This window comes from Dunckerocampus dactyliophorus, chromosome 5 (assembly GCF_027744805.1).
Source record: "Dunckerocampus dactyliophorus isolate RoL2022-P2 chromosome 5, RoL_Ddac_1.1, whole genome shotgun sequence".
Classification (NCBI taxonomy): domain Eukaryota; kingdom Metazoa; phylum Chordata; class Actinopteri; order Syngnathiformes; family Syngnathidae; genus Dunckerocampus; species Dunckerocampus dactyliophorus.
In genome coordinates this window covers 25,565,635-25,589,223 of record NC_072823.1, presented here as the reverse complement: position 1 = coordinate 25,589,223, position 23,589 = coordinate 25,565,635, and the positions used below count along the sequence as shown (strand labels likewise).

General features: G+C 43.2%; 1 protein-coding gene across 16 annotated transcripts in view; it reads left to right on the top strand.

Annotated features, from left to right (window-relative positions):
- The window catches only part of LOC129180911 (inositol hexakisphosphate and diphosphoinositol-pentakisphosphate kinase 2-like), a 43,501-nt gene extending 20,146 nt beyond the window's left edge, over positions 1-23,355 (top strand). For 2 of the 16 annotated variants that reach the window (XM_054775247.1, XM_054775248.1), the window contains exons 16-31: positions 2,702-2,823; positions 2,901-3,083; positions 3,165-3,306; positions 4,005-4,228; positions 4,881-5,008; positions 5,079-5,193; positions 5,469-5,576; positions 5,749-5,865; positions 8,636-8,776; positions 8,846-9,002; positions 13,629-13,781; positions 17,392-17,454; positions 21,916-22,053; positions 22,377-22,490; positions 22,590-22,673; positions 23,006-23,355. In XM_054775247.1, coding sequence (XP_054631222.1) covers positions 2,702-2,823; positions 2,901-3,083; positions 3,165-3,306; positions 4,005-4,228; positions 4,881-5,008; positions 5,079-5,193; positions 5,469-5,576; positions 5,749-5,865; positions 8,636-8,776; positions 8,846-9,002; positions 13,629-13,781; positions 17,392-17,454; positions 21,916-22,053; positions 22,377-22,490; positions 22,590-22,673; positions 23,006-23,124 — 2,108 coding nt within the window. In that variant the 3' untranslated portion in view covers positions 23,125-23,355. Of the gene's footprint in view, positions 1-2,701; positions 2,824-2,900; positions 3,084-3,164; positions 3,307-4,004; positions 4,229-4,880; positions 5,009-5,078; positions 5,194-5,468; positions 5,577-5,748; positions 5,866-8,635; positions 8,777-8,845; positions 9,003-13,628; positions 13,782-17,391; positions 17,455-17,767; positions 17,846-21,915; positions 22,054-22,376; positions 22,491-22,589; positions 22,674-23,005 lie in introns of those variants that run through there. The other 14 variants (XM_054775250.1, XM_054775253.1, XM_054775252.1 and 11 more) reach the window with 14 other exon arrangements.
- Positions 23,356-23,589: the final 234 nt, after the last annotated feature.

Sequence of the window (23,589 nt, the reverse complement as noted above, 5' to 3'; positions counted from 1 at the left end):
CTCTACCATAAATCTCTGCGTATCAGTGCATGTCAAACTCAAACACACAAAGTCCACACAATCTGTCCGCTTCTGTCCCCCTTTCTTTCACCACAAGTGTTGCCTATTAACTCTGCTCTTCTTTTCCTCACCGGTCTCTTTGCGCTGTGTAAACTACTAGCCGGTAGCCACCGGGCCCTTGGCTGCGAGTCCCCTATTGATTTTGGTAAGGGTGACCCCAGGTTGCACGGCTCCTCCTTCTCCTCTTCTTCCACACGCATCATCTCTCCACTAACTGGGTCCCTGTCATGAGTTTGACTCCATTTCACTCTGCTGTGGATTGTTGGTGTTGCTGTGAGACAGGTTATCGTGTCAATTAATAGCAACCAATGAGCTCACACTAATCACACCCCTGCACTTCAAATGCACCTTTAATGCACTTCAACTGCACCTCCGCTTTTAGCATATTTTACCTGCACCCCATCCCCACTGGCTCCACTGCAAGCCATACTGCACCACCACTCACTGCACGGCATGCACCACCGCTACACCAAGACACATCATGGTGTTCTCATTTTTGATACCCCTTTTGGTTGTAGTAAAAAAATGCTTTGGAAGACATGCTGGCATGCATGTAATACAGATATCCAGATAGTTTTCTAACCATTCCACCAGGGGTGTTCACACTTTTCCACTAAAGGATAGGGGTTACTTTGATTTTTTTATTTTTGTAAAAAAGGTTTAAAAAAATATGTATATATATGTATTTAAAGGCAAAGCTTTGTGTTATTTCTTATTACGATCGACAATTCAGCCATAATCCAATTTGTGCTGTTTTTTATTTTTATTTTAACATTTTATTTGTACAGTGTGTTGCGGGACGCACTTTGAACACCCCTACATTAGTCTAATGGTCATTGACTTAAAGCAGGGGTCGGGAACCTTTTTGGCTGAGAGAGCCATGAAAGCCACATATTTTAAATTGTATGTCTGTGAGAGCCATATAACATTTTGTTTCCATTGAAAACAACTATATGCGTGCATTTTTAAGGCAACAATTTTAGAATATAATAAGTCTCTTAATGTATTCAGAGACTTATTATTTAATAACAATTTAATTTAATAACATTGTTATACTGAAGCTATCCAATAATAAATCAAATATGTCTTACCATTAACGCGACTTCTAGTGCTGCATGGTTTTGCACCGTACTTCTTATCTTTCTTTTTACCATCTTCTTCGTCAAAAGGGTTGGCTCTGCAGAATTAGCTTGCTAACTATTTGATGAAAGGAGGGAAGTTTACTTCCTGACCTCTCAATGACCCAGGTAGGCTACCGCCTTATCCAGTAATCGGGTTTTGGTGTCTGACCTGGAAAATATGGGAAGGACAGCTGGCATTGGTTCTGGCCACGCGCACTGCGGAAGAATATGGATGGATGGATTTAAATGCATTAGAATGTTTTATATTCTGAACATTATTTTTAACACTGTGATTTCTGTAATGGTTTACTTTAACATGTCAAATAAATAAATTCTAAGAAGTGGTTAAAAGCCAGATGCAGTCATCAAAAGAGCCACATCTGGCTCCCAAGCCATAGCTTCCTGACTCCTGACTTAAAGTATGGACAAATAGTTACTAAGTCCCACCAGACGGGTTATCTCCCAACCTGAAGGTTTCCGGTTCAATCCTCCGTCCTCCCCTTACCATGTCAAAGTATCGTTGGGCAAGATACTGAACCCCCAGTTGCTGCTGATGCTATGCCATTAGTAGGTAAATGTACTAACAATGTCAAAGCGCTTGAGTCACTTTCAGGTAGATAGCGCTATACAAGAGAAAGTCCGTGCCATTACAAGGACATTTTGCTTGATGGCGGCCATGTTTTTCAGTCAGTCTTGCTCTAATTTTACACACATGGGCTTGTCAATCCCTAAAAGGTGGGTACCAAATTTTGTGTTTAAACATCATAAAATTACAATGAGTGTTATGACAAATTTCAAGTCAATCCGACTTATGGAGGTCACACTTGAGAGTTTAATCGCAGCACCACCGTGTGGTGTATTTGTCAGAAAACTAATAGCATAGGCAACACAAAAGCGGTCACATTTTCGCCCTTTTGTGTGCAGCGGTTCAGGAATAGAAGAGTGGGGTGCGATATGACTCTACATCTACTGCAAAATGCGCTGGACATCTTACTGCACTTCAACTATACATCACTTCCACTGCACCTCTGCTCAACTTCCTCTGCAACCACTGTTTCAACCAAACAACGCTACCATGCCACATGCAGTGTGTATATATTTGAGACGGGAGTCGAGCCCATATCGGGTGTAAGCGAGTCGCTCCTGCTTAGTCAAAGAAGCCTCAAGATAGTTCATGTTGTCATCCGCCTGAAAGCAAATGCATGAGGCAGAGTGTGATTTGACCCGCTGTGGGATAAATAAAGTACAAATACAAATACAATACAATACATTTAACATGCAAAGGTTTAGCATCTTGTATCGCTTGGGCAGGCCATGAAGTTGTTTATAACCTCCACGGGTACGTTCACTGTCACTGTGAAATGTGCTTTTTCAGCAAGCATTCTAACCAATCCATCATGAGGCATTTGAGCTGAAAGTGAGGCTGCACCTCCTCATGTGTTTTGTGTTATGCTACCTTTGGGTGCAATCAGAGCAGCTTAGGTGTTTCATTGACTGCATTGTGTGACGTTTCCCTTCAGGTGACTATGCTGGATACCCCGGCTGCGGCCTCCTTCGCCTGCACAGCACTTACCGCCACGACCTGAAGATCTACGCCTCCGACGAAGGCCGGGTACAGATGACGGCGGCTGCTTTCGCCAAGGTCATTAAAGACGACGGGCAAATCGCACCTCTTGAACATTGACACCTGAACGCCACGTGGTGATTCTGTCCATGCAGGGTCTCCTTGCTCTGGAGGGAGAGTTGACTCCCATCCTGGTGCAGATGGTAAAGAGCGCCAACATGAATGGCCTGCTGGACAGCGACAGCGACTCACTGACCGACTGCCAGCAGAAGGTGAAGGCCCGACTGCATGAGATCATGCAGAAGAGCCAGGAGTTCTCACAGGATGACTATCAGAAGGTGATTTGTGGGCTTCATTGGTCTAGCTGTTGCTGCATGTGACGGTAACCTATTCATCTTTCTTTTTACGCTGGGTTGCAGCTTGCCCCAACTGGAAGCCCATCGTTGGTTAACTCCATGAAAGTCATACAGAACCCAGTCAAGACCTGTGACAAGGTGTACGCCCTCATCCAGAGCCTCACCTCGCAAATTAGGAAACGACTGGAGGACCCCAAGTCTTCAGGTACCTGCCTGACTAACACTGAAACTGAAGTACATTTCACTCTATGCACTCTGGTCCCCCTTCACACCTAAAGCACGGCACCTTTGGCTAGTGCAGTGCTTCTCAAATAGTGGGCCGGACCACTGTTGGGGGTGCGGTGAACTGTGTGGGCCGTGCTAACATGTATGAATTTGTCATACTCAGCATGCTATTTGAGTCTTGAATACACTTGTATGCTTCACTACTCTCCATTTTGTTGCATTTTGCTGGTTTCAGTTTCGAGTTCGGTCTGTACAGTACAGGTAATAAAATAGATATGATCAATTTCTCAATAGTATTTCAAATCATGGGGGCGCAAAAACATTTCTGTCCTCTGGTGGGGGCATGACAGAAAATAGATAGATAGATAGATAGATAGATACTTTATTGATCTATGGTCCGTTAAATAATGTGATTGCTTCTCTTGCAAATAATGAATGACAGCTGCCACTTTGCACAGTAGAAATAATTTAATAAAACTGGTAATAATCCACAAAGTAAGGGAAATTGTGGCCAAGTAGAAATGATGCTGCAAGCAAACCGGTCCAATCACGAAGGCTCAGTGTGAATGGAGGCCAGGAAGGAGGGGAGGAAGTCCATCAGGCTATGAAAGACCTCGTGTGAGTCCGCCCTAAAAGAGTATTTCCTTCTTTTTTCCTGGTATCACCCGCACCCTGAAGATCTGCAGCTGTACCACAGTGAGACCTTGGAGCTAATGCTGCAGCGTTGGTCCAAACTGGAGAGGGACTTCCGCATGAAGAGCGGGCGCTACGACATCAGCAAGATCCCGGACATTTATGACTGTATCAAGTACGACACACAGCACAATGGCTCGCTGGGCCTGGAGGAGACGCTGGAGCTGTTTCGCCTCTCCCGCGCTCTGGCTGACATTGTCATACCGCAGGTGAAAGGGGCTGCTATTGTTGTATTCCACTGGCACCCATGAGATTTTTAGCGGGTGCAGGTTACACTTAAAGATACATTACGACAGGGTTAAAAACAGCTTTCACTGCTATGCCCACTGTATGCCATTTTGTGTGTCTGTAGCTTTAATGCTAATGAGGCTGTCTCTATCAGTGTGTCTCCAAGAAGCGCTATTGTGTACTTGATCTACCTTTTACATACACATTGTAACACCGCACTTGTCCAACGTAATAGATGTCATATATCACATGCAATATCGTAACATTAATGGGACAGAAGGACGCAAACATGAGCAACACTAGCATAGCAATGTGAGCTAAAGTGCTAACTCCACTCACATTTAACTGGAACATCATGCTAGGTTAACCTATTCACTGAAGAAAAATGTAATGATCATACTTACAGCTCCCGCGGCTGTAACAGATTGTCAAAATTGGCAGAACTGAGATGATAGATTTTGGTGCTCATAATAGATTTTGGTGCTCATAAACAGGCTCTAGGGACACATTACTGTTAGAACATCATTAATAGGTCACTTTTGCATAATTAAGCATTTTAATTAAAATAGAGGCTCCTTCAGGTAGGAGAGTAAGCAAAAAGTAAACTAATATTGGTGTTTGTCTTTCTCTCAGGAGTACGGCATCAGCAAAGTGGAGAAGCTGGACATAGCTCAGGCGTACTGCGTCCCCCTGATGAAGAAGATCCAGTTGGACCTGCAGAGGACGCATGAGGATGAGGCCGTCAACAAGCTCCACCCCCTGTGAGAAAACCACAAGTATAGCATCCATCTATTCATTCACAGCTCAAGTGGATGAACTCATGTTCTTCAGGTACTCTCGAGGGGTGATGTCCCCGGGTCGCCACGTCCGAACTCGCCTCTACTTCACCAGCGAGAGTCACGTCCACTCGCTGCTGAGTATCTTCCGCTACGGAGGACTGCTAGATGTACGCACTCTTTCCTTAGGTTTGCCACATGGTCATAAGATGATATTGGCAATAAACTACATTACAGTGAAAAATATTAATGTAACATAGATGTAACACAATAAATATCACATTTGGACAAAATTGAAAGGAATACAGTGATTATTAGGTGTTTTTTATGCCTGTGGGGAAACATTTTTATGAATTAAATTAAACAGATTTGGGTACCTACCAGCAGTTTTTCATATTTTTTAATTAATAAATGTCCTGTATTGTGTGTGCGTGTGTGTGCCCAGGAAGACAAAGACCAGCAGTGGAACCAGGCGATGGACTACCTGAGTGCCGTGACTGAGCTCAACTACATGACCCAGATAGTCATCATGCTGTACGAGGACAACAACAAGGTCAGCATTAGCTAATATTAATGCTACGTACAGCAAGTAGATCCCTGCTATTTGCTGGGTTTGCGTACCAAGACCAACAGCGAATGGTGAACTTTCACAAATAATTGACTCACCCATCAAAATGTATGGGTGTGTGTATGTGTGTGCGTGCGTGTGTGTTGTGCACAAGCAGGACCCATCCTCTGAGGAACGTTTCCACGTGGAACTGCACTTCAGTCCGGGGGTCAAAGGTTGCAAGGATGAGGAAAACATTCCTCTCGGATTTGGTTTCCGGCCGGCCTCCTCAGAGGTGCGTTCGTGTGTGGTTACTTACTTACACTTTACGACTTAAACAATTTAAACGATTTCAAGTATTTATTTGTTTATTTTTATGTAATTTGGGCTTCCAGCTCATAAAACCCACGAAAACAGGAATTCAAAAAAAATTAGAATACTGTGAAGAAATCACCATTTACTTCTCAGTTTTTGCAGGAAAAAAAAGAAAGAAATTAGGATCCCATCAAATCAATCAAAATATGGTACTTTCAAAACGATATGTCAATCTTCAATACTTGGTTGGGAATCCCTTTGCCTTAATCACTGCCTCGATGCGACGTGGCATTAAAGCAATCAGCCTGTGGCATTGCCTGGGAGTTATGGAAGCCCAGATTTCCTTGATGCTTGCTGTCAGCTCTTCTTTGTTGTTGGGTCTGGTGCCCCTCATTTTCCTCTTGAGAATACCCCATAGATTCTCAATGGGGTTTAGGTCCGGTGAGTTGGCTGGCCAGTCAAGCACTGTGATGGCATGGGCATCAAACCAGGTTTTGGTGCTTCTGGCGGTATGGGCAGGGGCCAGGTCCTGCTGGAAGATGAAATCTGCATCTCCATACAGATCCTCAGCAGAAGGAATCATGAAGTCCTCTAAAACATTCTGGTAGACTGTTGCGCTGACCTTGGATTTAAGAAAGCAGAGTTTACCAACACCTGGACCGGACATTGCACCCCAAATCATGACAGACTGTGGATATTTCACACTGGACCTCAGGCAGCTTGGGTTCTGTTCCTCACCCGTCTTCCTCCAAACCCTTGGACCTTGATTCCCAAATGAAAGGCACACTTTACTTTCATCGGAAAAGAGGACCTTGGACCACTGGCCAACAGTCCAGTCCTTCTTCTCCTTGGCCCAGTGGAGACGCTTCCTACGTCGGCTCAGGTTCAGAAGTGGCTTGACCCGAGGAACCCGACAGTTGTAGCCCATCTCCCGGATGCGTCTGAATGTGGTGGTTTTTGAAGCTGTGCCTCCCGCCTCATTCCACTCTTTCTGGATCTCTGCTAGATTCTTGAATCTTCCCTGTTTGATAATCTGCTGAAGCCCACAGTCATCTCTTTTGCTGGTGCATCTTCTCCTGCCACATTTTGCCCTTCCTCTAGACTTTCCATTGATATGCTTGGACACAGCACTCTGTGAACAACCAGCCTCCTTAACTATGAACTTTTGTGGCTTACCCATCGTATGGAAGGTATCAATGATGGTCTTCTGGCCAGTTGTCATGTCTGCAGTCTTCCCCAAACTGAACCAAACTGAGACAATTGAACCAAACTGAAGCAATTTAATGACACCTGGGGAAGCCTGTGCAGGTGATTTGAGTTTAGTAGATGATTAGTGTGTGACACTCAGTTTAAAACATTCATGCCCTGCAAAATTTGGGCTGATTTCTTCACAGTATTCTAATTTTTTGAATTCCTGTTTTCGTGGGTTTAATGAGCTGGAAGCCCAAATTATGTAAAAATAAACAAATAAATACTTGAAATCGTTTAAATTGTGGGCCCTGAATCTATAATCTATGAAAGTTTAACTTTTTGAATGGAATTATGGAAGTTAAACAACTTTTCCATGACATTCAAATTTTTTGGAAAGTGTCTGTATATACAGTATATATTCAAAAACAGTACGTGTTCTGTAATGCTGTTGGTTTTCTATGTCACACGATTTTAAATAACATTTGTGGCACCCCCGATGGGTTGAGGTCAAAATGCCTTGGAAGACATGATAGCAGATACCATCAAAGTTTTATAAATGCTCAATGACTTATGGACTATTAGCTGCCTGTGCCCCTGCAAAGATGTTTTGTTTGATGGCAGCCATAGTTTGTCAGTCCCCGGAAGGTGTGTACCAAATTTTGTAGTGATTCGACTCAACAGCATAAAGTTGCAGTGGATGTTTTGTCAAGCGCATTCAGCTCCATGAGAAATTTCAAGTCAATCCGACTTATGAACGGTCAAACTTTGGGGTTTAGTAACAGCGCTACCTTGTGGTGTATTTGTCAGAAAAATAGTAGCACAGGCAACACAGCAGGGGTGCATGAATGGACACATTTTCACCCTTTTTGGGGCAGCGCTTCCGGAGTAGAAGATATTTTTTTCACATGACAATGTATTTTGTGTATTGCATAGATGTGTGGAAAAAATAAAATACACAACTTAATAATAACAGTAATAGATCAGAAGCAAAGGTCAAGGGAAAACATAACTTTTACCTTAAAAAAACCTTCATTATTAGCAATTAGACCATTTAAAAAAAATTAACTTTAAATAAAGAATTCCTGCTTTATTTAATGGAATTTGTAGTACAAATACAGTACATATGGCAGATAAGAGTTATTAGAGTGCCTTAACTGTGGATTGAAGTTATGTTTTGTATCTTAATCAGTAAGATATAGTTTATTTCTTAATTTCAAACTTTTTTGTATTTGTTTTTTAAAGAAAACAGTAGCCTTGAAGCTATGTTTTATTTCCTGTGCTTAAAATTCATTAATCCTTTTTTAAAGCGTTGCTTTCAGCTTTGCATTTAACTACTAAAGTCGGTCTAAATTGAGAAAGCACATATTTGAACATATTTCATAACATATTTCCTGCAGTTTGGCGGAGAAAATCGAACTTCCTGTGTAATATCCAAGCTAATTTGAGTCAGATTTATTCGTAAAGTATGTTTAACCTACTGAGGCCACTTTTGTACTTATTGCAGAAAGTCAGGAAGAAGTAAAACATTGCAGTAATGAGTTTGTACTGTTCTCAATCAGAATCAGGACAAAAAGCCCAACCAGGGCAGCCTGGAGGATCTCTCTCAGGATCAACTCGACCAGGCACTTCCTGTTTCTGATCCTATCAGCATCCAGCGAAGGTCCCCTATGATTCGCAACCGCAAGACGGGCTCCATGGAGGTAACTTTTAGTAATTTTATATTTAGTTGTTTTTTCCCCTTCTCCTTCATGTTGTACCTGCATGTCAAGTGGGTCCTGGAGTCACGGTGCAACTGTGTGGGTCTTAACGCCGCTCAGGTCCTCTCTGAGACCTCCCCCACCCAGTTGTCCAAAGGCTGCACGTCGCACCGACTCTTCCCTTTGGGATCGCGCCAGTCGCCTGAGATCAAACCAGCCAGTGGCCTAGGTGGGCGCCTCCTCTCTGCCTTGGGCGCGTGCGCGTGTGTGTGTGTGTGTGTGTATGGGGAGGGCGGGGGTCCCAACAACTTCCCTTCAGCTGTGGCCTATCCCCCTTTTCACCTTTCTTCTTCTTTCTGGTAACTGTCGCCGTCGCTCTCAACATTCTCGCGTCCTTCCCAGTTTGTCTAAGCAGCAAAGTGCAAACGATGTAGGCCCTGTGTGGGGAGAGGGGATGGGGTGGGGCCGTTCCCAGGAGGCATCAAAGGCAACGTGTTGTTCCTCTGCTCTCTCCAGGAACTATAAGCTTCTTCCAAAATGAAGAATATTCCGGAATGTCGTATTCCAATTCCAGGATATTCGGTTGCTTTGCTTAACACCCACATTATTCCAGCACACGTGGATCACACCAAATACATGGAACCCACTTGTGTCGACAATCCGTCCATATCCAACATTTCATCAAGTCAAATCAAAGAATAATAATAATAATAGTTATTATTATTATTATTATTATTATTATTATTATTATTATTATTATTATTACTATCATTGTTATTAGAAAGTTAAGTTGTAATTAGAAATCTTGAGTCGGCGTCAACATACTACATGGCCTGTCTATCTTTTTTTCTTTCTTTCTTCTATTTTCCTACCCATCTGCCTAAGTGTTTGAGGTGTATTGAGTATTATCAGGGCGTGTATGGAATAAGTCATGGGTGCCCATTACGTTGATTGCGAGCTACCGATAGATCGCCAAGGTAGTTTGGGTTGATCTCGTAAACGTCACTTTGTAGATGTCATATGACATCAGTCAGCTGACATTAAGCTCCGGGGGCAGTAGTCTTAGTAGACTTCCCGGTCTCCGACCACCTCCTCCAGCTCCACCGGGAGGACACCAAGGCGTTCCCAGGCCAGCTGTGAGACATAATCCCTCCAGCGTGTCCTATGTCTTCCCCGGGGCCTTCTCCCGGCTGGGCATGCCCGAAACACCTCACCAGGGAGGCGTCCGGGAGGCATCCGGACTAGATGCCCAAGCCACCTCAGCTGGCTCCTCTCGATGTGAAGGAGCAGCGGCTCTACTCTGAGCTCCTCCCGGATGACAAGGACTGAATGGCACGTAGTAGCGCGCCACCAATCCCATACTACCGGAGCACCCCCCCACAGGACACCGCGAGGGACACGGTCGAATGCCTTTTCCAGGTCACATGTAGACCGGTTGGGCAAACTCCCAAGCACCCTCCAGTACCCTTGCAAGGGTGTAGAGCTGGTCCAGTGTTCCGCGACTTTTTTGGTTCTTTTTTACATTGACTTGATGTAATATTTTAATTTTCTGAGTTTTTTTTTATTTTAAGCTGCAAGACCTGATCAGCAAAATAATAAATAAAAACTTTAATTATATTTATTTGCATTTATATATTATTAGTTTATATAATATGTCAAATTCACCTTTTTACAATATGCAAAAGCAAGGAGGGGGATTGAGACAAAAAAACATTTGTTACTTGTAATTTAAACAAAGAACAAAAAAACTGAAATAGGTTGTTTTTCACCTGATCAAAAGTTTAAGACCACAGGCTATAAAAGCCAAAATCTGCTCCAAATTGTCATTTTCACTGTCAAGCCCTCCTGATGGCTAAAGCTAAGAAGCGTTCTCTTTTTGAACGTGGTCGGATTGTGGAGCTGCATAAGCAAGGCCTCTCGCAGCGTGCCATCGCTGCTGAGGTTGGGTGCAGTAAGACAGTCATTCTACATTTTTTTTAAGATCCTGAGCATTATGGAACAAAAAAGTGAAGTGGTAGACACAAAAAAAATCACACCTGCGCTTAGCCGTAGGTTCCGATTGGCTGTCCATCAAAACGCAGGGCGGTCTTCGACCCACATTAAAGCCCTTACTGGTGCCGACTGCAGCGCAATAACCATCAGACGGCATCTGCGGGAAAAGGGTTTAAAAAACAAAATAGGAATTCAAAGACCTCGTCTCCTTTTGATCAGCTGATAAACAGCCTATTTCAGTTTAATTGTTTTCAAAAAATTACTTTTTCAAAGTGTTTTTTTTGTCTCACTCCGCCTTCTTGTTTTTACATATTGTAGCTCTACCTAAAACCTCATTAAGATCCAAATGTGCAAAATGCTAATTCTAGCAATTTTTCAACTGGTCTTAAGATTTTGATCAGGAGTGTATTAGTCAATGACAACGCAATTGAACACAAAATGCAGTTTTAAATGAAACTTTTTATTATCAAACAAGGGAAAAAAATCCAAACCTACATGGCTCTGTGTGAAAAAGTGATTTCCCCCCCCCCACACCCCCGTTAAAACACAATGTAACTGAGATTAATTGCTCTCTATCAGTCTGGAAAAGGTTATAAAGCTATTTCTAAAGCTTTGGGACTCTGGCGAACCACAGTGGGAGTTATTGTCCACAAATGGCAAAAACTTGGAACAGTGGTGAACCGTCCCAGGAGTGGCCGGCCAAACAAAATGACCCCAAGAGCGCAGCGATGACTCATCCAAGTGGTCACAAAAGACGCCGCAACAACTTCCACGAACTGCAGGCTTCACTTGCCTCAGTTAAGGTCAGTGTTCATGACTCCACCATAAGAAAGACACTCAGCAAAAACAGCCTGCATGGCAGAGAAGAAGAGAAAACCACTGCTGAACAAAAAGAAAATTAAGGCTTGTCTCAATTTTTACAGAAAACATCTTTATGATCCCGAAGACCTTTGGGAAAATACTCTGTGGTCATTTCGGAAAAACATCATACCAACAGTAAAATGTGGCGGTGGTAGTGTGATGGTTTGGGGCTGTTTTGCTGCTGCAGGACCTGGAAGACTTGCTGTGATAAATGGAACCATGAATTCTGCTGTCTTCCTAAAAATTCTCAAGGAGAATGTCCAGCCATCTGTTTGTGACCTCAAGCTGAAACCAACTTGGGTTCTGCAGCAGGACAATGATCCAAAACACACCAGCAAGTCCACCTCTAAATGGCTGAAGAAAAACAAAATGAAGACTTTGGAGTGGCCTAGTCCTGTCCTGACCTGAATCCTATTGAGACCCTGTGGCATGACCTTAAACAGGCGGTTCATTCTCAAAAAGCCTCCAGTGTGGCTGAATTATACAAATTCTGCAAAGATGAGTGGGCCAAAAGTTATCGCAAACGCTTGATGAAACGCCCAACCAGTTATTAGGTTTAGGGGGAAGTCACTTTTTCACACTTTTTTTTTTCCTCCCCCTTAATAATAAAAAGTTTCATTTAAAAAAATGCATTTTGTGTTCAGTTGTGTTGTCAGCACAAGTTGTACATATAAAACTATGTATAGCCTAAATTCTTTCTCTTGTAGCATACATGCCGCGCGATGGGCCAGTTGTTAGCCTCACTGTCAGGAGATTGAGGGTTCCAATCTCTGTTTTGGCGTATGTGTTTGCATGTTCTCCGTGTGTGTGTGTGTGTGTGTGTGTGTGTGTGTGTGTGTGTGTGTGTGTGTGTGTGCGTGAAAGAGTTTTCCCCGGTTGCTTTCTCCCACATTCCAAATACGCATGCATGTTAGATTAATTGGAGACTCTCACTCGCTCACCTGTAACCCAAATGAGGACAAGTGGTATAGAAAGTGAATGGAGAGATGGATGCATGTGTTGCGTGTATACAAGGACATCTGTGCAGTATGTGTAACATCAGTTGTATAGTATATTCAAGATGATGTATAGCATAAAGTCGATACACCGCTTTATGTATATCATAAGATATAAATCACATGTGTTGTGTATATACAATATAAAGTCGTATTGTAGTGTATGTATGTATAGAATAAGCTGTATATACAATGCCATGCATTACTTGAGTAGCACGTATAAGGTTATGCATGGCCTTGGATGTAAATTACAAGATTGGGTGTAGCCTGAAATGTATAAGGTTATGTATGGCCTAGAATGTATATAGAGGAGTATAAGTGGTATATACAGTGCAAGGTTATAAGTTACATACAGGGGTATGTGGAGCCTAAGCTGCATGAACAGGTTTACGTAAGGCTTTAACTGCATACTGTAGATTAGTTATGCATTGCATAAATTGTACAGGGTTATGTATAGCTAGCAAGGCTGCCGAGGGATCTCGCTTCTTGTCACCGACGCCGCGGAGGTCACATGAGCAGCAGGTGTCCGCGCCACGACCTCGGCCAGCAGATCTCGGACTTTTTATAGCAGCAAGGTTTTCAAAGTCATTGAAAGCTGGAGATTACTCAATAGCAGGATGGCAGGGCCTTGTTATTGTTCTTTCTTCTTCCTTTTTTTATCTTCCTCCTTTCTTATTTCTTCTTTCCTTTCTCTGTCTTCCTTGTGCATGCATGCACTTGCTTGGTGTGTGTTTACACATGCAACCATACGAACATGCAGATGTTGGCTGATTGCATGTTGTTGTTTGCACTACCAAACACCAACACATGTTCTCTTCCAGGGTTCTTCATGCACATGTTATTTATAGCAACATTTTCTTATGAATAACAGCACCATGTGTGTGTTTGTGTGTATGTGTGTGTGTGTGTGTGTGTGAGATGCACTAATGCTCACCCTTCAACACACACACACACACACACCTCCCCCCTCTCCTCTCCTCCCCTCCCACCCGGCTTATGTCACACAGGCTCGCTCTGCTCTGGCCTCTTCAGTGCCTCCATGCTGGGGGTGTCCTGTAGCGCCCCCAACCTGCGGGACTACGTACGCACGCACCACCATCACCACCACCGAAAACCGCCCCTGTCCCCAGGCAGCCTGCCCTGCCAGATTGGCATGTTCGGTATGTTCACGCTGCTTTCACCTACCTGGGAAAGGCCACACTGGATCATCTCCAGCCATACAATCCATGCTATTCATACTATCCATGATATTATTTGCACACGTTGTCGCAATCAAAACCAACGCTCTCTCCAAAAAACAAACCTGACAATCTGTGGAGTGATTGGTTTGTCCGTTGTCATGGTGATGGTGTTGACCTGATGCCAGATCAGCTCAGGTTGTTCTGATTCCGCATGAGTCTTTGTTTGTGTGCACGTTGTTGAGTGAACAACTACAAACTAATCCTCACTAAAGTGGATTTCTGTATCCAGAAAGCCTTGATTGCGCAGGTTTGCTTCTTTGGGGGTTATATAATTGGTACTCAAGGAAATCATTCCTTTCTTCTTCTTTTTTGGGTTCAGTCCTGCAGTGTTTACCTCCCACCACCACCAGGGGGCGGTATACACTGGCAGGGTAAAGCGTGCATTGTCTGTGCTGGACACGTTGTTGTCATGGATCAACTTCATTCCTGCTGGATTCAGGAAGGCGAGCTGTTCACGTTGTCCACTAGTGGGCACTCTTATCCCTTGTTATTACAGCTTTAGCCTGTGATGCTGCCCTCAGCAGGTGAGGTTTGGAATGACAGCATTTTTGGGCCCAGAAGTAGTCTTATTTTATTTTTTTTCACACTCATTCCTGTTGTCTTGCCTGGAAAACAATCAAGTCTGTAAGAAGTACATTTTTTTTATCTATGGAATGAATTGTTAGAATTGTTTAAGAATAAAAGAGAGCAAAAGGAGAAATATACTCAAATACTTGCATGTTAATACACTAATTAATACTACGGATGAGTGAGTACACCTATATCTGTATCTGTTCACCCATTCAAATTATCTGTATCCGTATCTGTACTCGGAGTAAACCGAAAGCAGGCGTGGTTTAACCGGAAATGGGTGGGGCGTAAATCGATGCATTATATTAAGTCTGAAATTGAAATGGACTGAGAAGTTGCTATATTTGTTTATTATTCGGCTGTATGTGTACTGTGTGTGTGTGTGTGTGTGTGTGTGTACTGTGTGTAAGTGATCTGTAAGACTTTATTTCATTATTTTTTAATGATCTATGTGAAGTTGGTGATTCATGCCAACATCCAGTGGTGACAAACAGGGAAATAATCTGTCAGCCTTCTTCACTGCAAGCACCGCGTTCAGTACTGCGAGCAAAGTTTTCCAACTGACACACACCGTCAGTGACCGACGCACGAGCCGTATACAGCTCTCCTGTGAAATGCGCCGCGTACGTTACGAAACAAGTTTAAGATTGCAACGTATTGAGAGGGGTGTAATATTTGACCACAATTATGTACAGTATATAATGTAGTATGATAGCCATACAGGGAGAATGTTTGATGCAGCTGTGCACGTGTACCTAATGTTGTGGCCAGTGAATGCAGGTTACTGTTGCCACTGTTGTGTACTGCCAACTGAAAATTCTTATATTACATTTCAAGGAAAAAAGCGGTCATGCTACCCCAATTGAGTTGCATAAGTGACTGATGAAACGCAAGGCCGCACAGCGCGTCTTGTCAGATGCACCGCGTACGTTACCAAACAAGTTTACCAAGGAACTTTGGATACAAACCGAAATAGAGGCGAGCTGAGGACAACCTAATAAAGCGGAGGCAGTGCCAATTGCAGCGTGTACGTGAATGAGGCACCCCTCAGCTCCTTCGTGGCTGCCGCCTGCAGAGTCTGTCTCGGGAGGGGTGGTCACTGTGTGTGACTGGCCAATCACAGAGCGTGACAAGTGAATACATAATGAGGATTTTCTTTCATCACGATTATGGATAATGACCAGTTGTACTCGTTTTAATGCTCATACTCTGCAAAAACGCATGATCCATAACAGATACTCGTTTATAATGAGTATCCGGCTCATCCCTAATTAATACAGTATATATCCAGCAGAGTGTAAAGTGAATTTCCTCTTGTGAGAATATAATTATTAGAATTGATTTTTTTTAAATGTGCTTTAAAAAATGCACATGTTTTCAAATGTATTTTAATTTATTACATTTTTTTTATATCATAATTTTTTTCCATAGCAAATACAATCTGTTCCAGGGTCAAGCTGTGGCCACCTTTATTAACAGTACAGGTGGTTTTACGTTGCATTTTAACATCAAAAAGTTTAATTCAAGTATTAAAAGAAGCTAATCAGTGTATGATTGAGCTAAAGTAAAATACAGAGGAGTAGCATTTCAACAAACACAACATCTATCACTCACGAAACTTCCGGAGTATGCGACGCCTTCTTTAAGGAGACTTTGGCGAACACGGTGTCTTCCACGGATGAGACAAGCTGCTCTCTTCCGATGAATTCAATTATTTTTCAGGTTATGTTAGCTGTCTCACTGTCACACACATATGTGTGAGTGTTAGCCACCGTTTGACTGATGATCACACCGTGAGCCTCCAAAACTCACCTTACTCCGTCAATTGTTTGCTCTTCAAATGCCATATTTTTAACGTGCTACACACGAGGTATTTACATACATACGCATATATGTGTATATGTATACACGTACATGTAGTACCTATATACACTAGGTCCCCAACTTACGAACACAATTGGTTCCAGATGACGTTCGCAAGTCGATTTGTTCGTAAGTTGAACAACCGGTGATTTACCAATGATATAGGTACTACATGTACGTGTATACATATACAGTATATGCGTATGTGTGTAAATATGAGTTTGGATGTAGTAGTAATATTAAACGAGGATAATTAATGAAAAAAACAATAATAAAAATGATATAATAATATGTAATGATAAATGTTATTTACCTTTGAAGAGGAGTGGTCAAGCATACGTCGTTGTGGTGGAGTTGGAGGAGTTATTGAAAAAAGGACAAATGGTCGTTGTCGTTAGACTCTTCTAAAAGAGGTAGTGTTCTGTGGGTGGTGTAGAATTAAGCAGGCCTATTAACTCTTCATAAACTTTAATCACATGCTCTGTCCGGGTTGCCTCGTACAGCTACAATTTAGCTTTGCATCTCTCCTTTACACTTTCTCCCCACCTTCTTCCTCTACCTTTTGGTCCCATTAGCAGTGTCACAGTGCCCTCTACTGGTCAAGCATGTAGCAGTACAAATATGGAGTTCCAAAAGGTACATGAAAATATAGACCAGTCAGCTTGCGTTCGTATCTCCAAATGTTCGCAAGTTGGATGTTCGTAAGTCGGGGACCTAGTGTACATACAGTAGATCCAGAAATTGATAAATGGTACGTTTGTTCAAGCAATCACTAACTCCGCCTGTTAAGTCTCCAGTGACTCGAGGAAGTAGCTGCACTTTGCCAGGAAGTAGTCCCAACCTACTGTAGCGTCCTGTACTTATTCAGTACTTGCTCAGTCTGTGCCTAAGGTAACCTATGTGAGAGCGCCCTCTATTGCCTGATGTTGGTAAAACCACCAGATCCAGCAAGATGAAGCCCTACTGCATGCTGATCAATCTCCTCCTGATCTTTCTTCCTGGTTCTGCTTCTTCCTGTGCGTCTCCTCTCTCTCCTGTCATGTCCAAAAGGGGAGGAGCCTGCAGTAACGCCACGTTACCTGTCTTATCTCCTCAGAGCTGTTGTCTATGCCGCCAGTAAAGAGATTTTCTGTGTCGTTTGCCAGGCATCCGACTAACGGTATGTCTGCTTTTTTTGATGCTCCCAACACTTTTTGGTCTTGCATGATTTTTTTATTTTATTTTAATTTTTTTAATTTTGGGACGTGGGACAAAGCTGTGTTTTTGTTTCTAAGGACTTCCTGTTTGCTCCTTTCAACTCTAACATCACCTCTTTTTTTTATTTCTATTCTTTTTTTGTTTGAATTCACCTCTCTCACCAAGCACATGATCAGGTGTTGATGACGTGATCTTAACTCATCATCCAGCTTTTTTTTTTTTTTTTTGCTTTCCTAATTTGGTGATTTCTCTTGTAAACTCCTCCATACAATCAGGCCTCCTTCTTTCAATGAGTTCCTCTCGAACCTTCAGTGAGGTTCTTTGTAGCAACAACAGAACAAGATGAAGATGTGGTGAGTGTCTATGATTATCTCACCATCATTATCTTTATTTTAGATTTATATATTTGATTTTCTTTATATATTATTTTGTTTTTGTTATACACAGTGGTGTGAAAAAGTGTCTGCCCCCTTCCTGATTTAATATTTTTATATATTTATTTTATACATTATATTTATATATAGATATATATATTGCATGTTTCAGATCATCCAACACATTTAAATGTTAGTCAGTGACAACACAGCTGAACACAAAATGCAGTTTTTAAATTAAACTTTTTATTATTAAGGGAGAAAAAAATCCAAACCCACATGGCCCTGTGTTGAAAAGTGATTGCCCCCTAAACCTAATAACTGGTCGGGCCACCCTTATCAGCAGCAACTGCAATCAAGCGTTTGCAATAACTTGCAATGAGTCTCTTCAGACCGGGGCTGAATCCCAATTCTACAGCTCACCCCTCGTCTTACCCCTTACACCTCGGTTTTGCACTTTCACGAGAATCAAGTGGTGTCCCAGTTCTCCTTAAACCGAGGGGTAAAGGGTAAGTGCTAAGGGGTATATACCTCTTCAAAACAAATGGGGTAGATGACCGCACTTGAAACGAAGGGGTAGGCGGAGCTACAACACCCGCTGAGAAGACGGGAGCACGGAGAACGAAAGAAACACATAAATGTAAGTAATTACGCATAATTATTGAGTTTCATAGTAATGTCACTCATGGTTTATTATTATTATTATTATTATTATTATTATTATTATTATTATTATTATGTCTTATTCAGTCATTTGCTACTCCACGTAAATGTTCGCCATGTTTTGAATATTTGGTTGTCGCTAGTTATAACTACCCGGCTCACACCGGGTACCTTACTGCAATCTATTGCATTTGACAAATGATTCGACAATGACTAGATAGCGACCACATCAGCCTGTTTATTGGAAGTTGTATTTTAAAATCACTCGCTATCGAGGGGAATCTACATGACTGAACTGGCCGAGACTGTGCCATGTTTGTGTCTGACTAAAGCGCCCCCCTTTGTCGGCCACGGCGTGTGGCTTCCCCGCTCTATACTCTGGTTCTCTCTATCCGCCTACAATGCACCTCGCCCGCCCATGGCAGGTGGCTATCCCCGCTCCAGAGTGATATGTTTACTGTATTCAGCTTACAGTATGGATGGTCAGGAAGCTAGCTAAATAAAAGATGTAAACAACATGACCATATGTGGTTCAGCCATTCAGGGGTGGACTTAGTGTGTTTTGGATCATTATCCTGCTGCAGAACCCAGGTTGGTTTCAGCTTGAGGTCACCAACAGATGGCCGGACATTTTCCTTCAGGATTCTTTTGGTAGACGGCGGAATTCATAGTTCCAATTATCACAGCAAGTCTTCCAGGTCCTGAAGCAGCAAAACAGCCCCAGACCATCACACTACCACCACCATATTTTACTGTTGGTATGATGTTCTTTTTCTGAAATGCTGCGTCACTTTTACGTCAGATGTAACGGGACACACACCTTCCAAAAAGTTCAACTTATGTCTCATCAGACCACAGAGTATTTTCCCAAAGGTCTCGGGGATCATCAAGATGTTTTCTGGCAAAATTGACACAATGTTAATGTTCTTTTTGTTCAGCAGTGGTTTTTGTCTTGGAACTCTGCCATGCAGGCCGTTTTTTCTGGGTTTTTTTCCTCATGGTGGAGTCATGAATACTGACCTGAACTGAGACAAGTAAGGCCTGCACTTCTTTGGGTGTTGTTGTGGGGTCTTTTGTGACCTCTTGATGAGTCGTCACTCCGCTGTTGGAATAATTTTGGTTGGCCAGCCACGCCTGGTAAGGTTCACCACTGTTCCATGTTTTTGCCATTTGTGGATTATGGCTCTCACTGTGGTTCACTGGAGTCCCAAAGCTTTAGAAATGGCTTTATAACCATTTCCACACTAATAGATCTCAAGTCATCTCAGTTAAGTTGTTTTAACAGGGAGGCAGTCACTTTTTCACACAGGGCCATGTAGGTTTGGATGTTTTTTCTCTCAATAAAAAAAGGTTTCATTTAAAAACTATATTTTGTGTTCAGTTGTGTTGTCATTGACTAATATTTAAATTTGTTTGATCTGAAACATAAGTGTGACAAACATGCAAAACAATAAGAAAAGGGGCAAACACTTTTCCACACCACTGTATACTTGTATATTCAAACGCTTAATGCTGCTGTGTTGTCTTGGTCGCCCTGTTAAAAGATGTGAGCAGAGGTTTATTAGAGCAGGAAGAGAACTTGTTGCTGATGGTGTCTTCTTATGTCTGTCATGTTTGTAGTTTTTTAGCTAACTCGCAGTGAAAACTACAACAGGTTGTAGTACAAGTACATACTCCTCTGAGTGAAGTACACACGTACTATAGGAGCTCTGTTACATTGCTCCTCCTCCTCCTCACTGACTCCTGTTTCTCCACCTTCTTTATTCATCCACTCTTGTCCTTCATTGTCTCCCCTTGCTCCTCCTGCACCACTGTCTCCTCCACTATGTCCCCCTTCTTCTCGATGCCTTATTTATTTTCCTCCTGCTTCTTCACTCTTTCACGTTCTCCGGTTTCACCTCCCACTCGATTGTCTGTTCTTACTCCTGCACCACTGCCTTCTCCTGCTCCTTGTCCTCCAGCGATCCTCCTCCTCCTTCCACTCCAGCTCCTCATTCACCCCTCATGCTCCGTCCCCTCAGAGCCCACCGACGAGCGCCACGTAGTCCAACTCCTGCGGGGGCGGCCCGCCGAGGTGCATTTCCGCGGCCTGGGAGGAGGGGGCGGTGGCAGCAGCCCACCACCTGCACCACTGCCGCACCGGCTTCGCTGACGCGCGGCGATGAGCTGCCTCGGTCAGCCCTGCTTGGCCAGCCTGTTAGCTCTCTGGCGCCGTCCGCTGACCGCAGGGAGATCCTGCACCTTTACTGTAGTTTGCTTCCGAGCAGCCGAGCCTTCATTAACTGTGTACTGCATGTGTGTGTGGCGGAATGCTTGCAGTGCACTTGTTTGGCCTAGCGGGGACGCTTTTTGAGGCTGTTGCTTGAATGGATGGTGGGGTTCGGTGGAATTGCTCTAGTTTTTATTATATTGACTAATTTTTGTTTTACACAGAATCATCCCCCAAGTAAAAGGCAAAACACAACATATTGTTGAATAAATACCACCCTGACAGTGTCACTCATATGTTAGCATTGTCTTTCATCAAGGCTGCATTTTTCATAGCACTTAGATTGAATCTGTAACCCCCGCTGAATGCACTGTAGCTGTGGGTGGTGCAGGTCTCCCGAGCTCTGTGTTGTGTTTATTGGTGGCAATGAACAGGAGACTTGGAGCTTGTTGCAGACAGTGACACCGTTTATTTCCTGGTGTGAGACAATGTGCACTGGTCAATACCATGAGGCTTGTTACAGACTACAATGACAATGAGTTACATTAGCATCGTAGCTAACCATACAATGGCATAGAGGAGCGCTCCTCCACTCACCTCGGGCCACAGGGCTGATGAACTAAAGCTGTAATGGCACTCTCACCCAATATACTGTATAGCCCACGAGTGAGAGAGGGCGCCATTGAGCCATTACTGCAACCACTGTTAGAACAAGTGGAATCACAATACCCAAAGTAAACCTGTTACATATAGCAGGCGTACCTAATCAATTTCATTCCTCTTGTGGGGCACATCAATTATTGTCACTTTTGATGTTAGAACATTAGCTAAGAAATGTGGTTTCTACATAATGAGTGCTAGCAATGAAACCAACTATTAACTTTTTCTATAATATATTCATACAATAGTCCTTCACGTGACCTTGACTTTCTCATGTGTTGGCTGACCGCTGTGGACGGCACCCGTGGAACCTCTAAATGTCAACATATTAATAGTGCTTAACTTATTTTTACACTTAAAGGCGGTGCGACAGCCACAGCTTTACCCTGGAACAGATCATTTTTTAATGGGGTTACAATCAAATCTTTGTTCTCTCCTTTAGAGGTTCCACGTGCTTCACGTCCTTGTAAACAAGTCAGACGGCCTCATGGTCGTCCTCTGCTCTTTTTGTCTGTAGGCTTTGAAGGCTGCTCCATGGTGCCCTCCATCTACCCTCTGGAGACGCTGCATAACTCTCTCTCGCTGAAGCAGGTGGACGAGTTCCTCAACACCGTCTGTGAGAGCAGCAGCGAGGCCCACGCCAAGACCATGAAGGGTAGGCACAACAATTATTCAAATATATAGAAATAATATTTTGTGCTGTTTAATGTACCTGCAGTTTTTAAGGACATACTGCAAAACCATCCTCCATATGACAGGAGCACTCAAGCTTTTTTTTTAGGAATGGACTGCAAAAATGGTAGTCAAAGATCCTTTATGTGACAGGAACACTGTGCATTTGTTAGGAATGGACTGCAGAAACACCAGTCAAAGATCTTCTATGTGGCAGGAGCGTTCAGGACCCACTGTAATAACGCCAGTCCAAATCATTTATATGTATATAGAAATATGACACAGCATGTTGTCTGTCCCACACAGCGCTGTCCGGCCTGTTCGACTCTCAGAGCCAGACATCGCTCTACAGTCCGCAGCAGCCACTGTCCTCTTCGGGCTCGGAGGCGTCTCTGCGGCCGCCAAGCCAGCCTCTTTGGCGTGAGTCTCTCATGTCGCCGTGCTTTCCACCTCATGCAACATCAATGCACCTTCCAAGGTAAAATAACCCTGTACCTCTGTGTGTGTTTACGGAGAAAGATGGCAGCGTCCCCTCCAGTGCCGTGTCCAGCGCCGGGCCGTCCTCTCCCATGACGGAGAGCTCAGCTCTCAACTTCAGCTTCAGTGAGTAGACGACACTCCAGAAGACGTGGTCTGACGCCTCTCATGTTGACACCTTCTTGTTGGACACGCTTTATGTCTGCATCGTCACTCCCAATTTGTTTGAAGTTGACCCCAGCCATTACACTGCACCCGGGCTTGGACTAAACACTGAACTTTTAGAGAAACACCAGCTGTGCCTTTTGCTTCTACTGCTGTTTTATTTTGAAATGTTTGCACCCAACGGTTGTTCTAATAGTTCTTAGTTTACATCCAACAAGACCACACTGTATTTGATATAGTTGTCCAAGATCAAAGTGTTATTAGTTAGGACGTGTATCTTTTTTTATTTTTAGGGCAGCACCACTCGACTGAATGCGTGTGCACTGAGCACAAAACTCCAGTTAAAAAACCACTAATGGTAAACACCTGTGTTCCAATAAGAGCAGGTGGGTTTGTGCCAAGCGCTGATTGAACCTCATCATAGAACAATGACTTCTGACTGTGCTGGAGCACATGAGCAAACTCCTGTAGAACAAATGTTTGTATGACTGATTAGCGTAATATTTATGAATGTTTAATTTAAGACATCCAAATGTAAGTAAGTCAAAGTGTTTCTTTTGGCTGATGAAGACCTCAGTCTGTTGGCTAGACCTCCAGTTGAACTGCAGTGTTGAAATGTGGAGATTAAAAACTGTCAACAAAGTGCAGGTTATGTCTTTTGAGTGTGCAACATTTCCATTATAGTTATTTTTTTATGTTCCTAAAAAGCATTTGATCTGATCTTATTTATTATGCATTGTTGGCATTGTTGGCCACACAGTCACAGTCTGGAGATCGGGAAGACCTGGGTTTGATTCTCCCTTGGGCATTTCTGTGTAGAGTTTGCATGTTCTCCCCGTGTGTGCGTGGGTTTTCTCCAGGTACTCCGGTTTCCTCC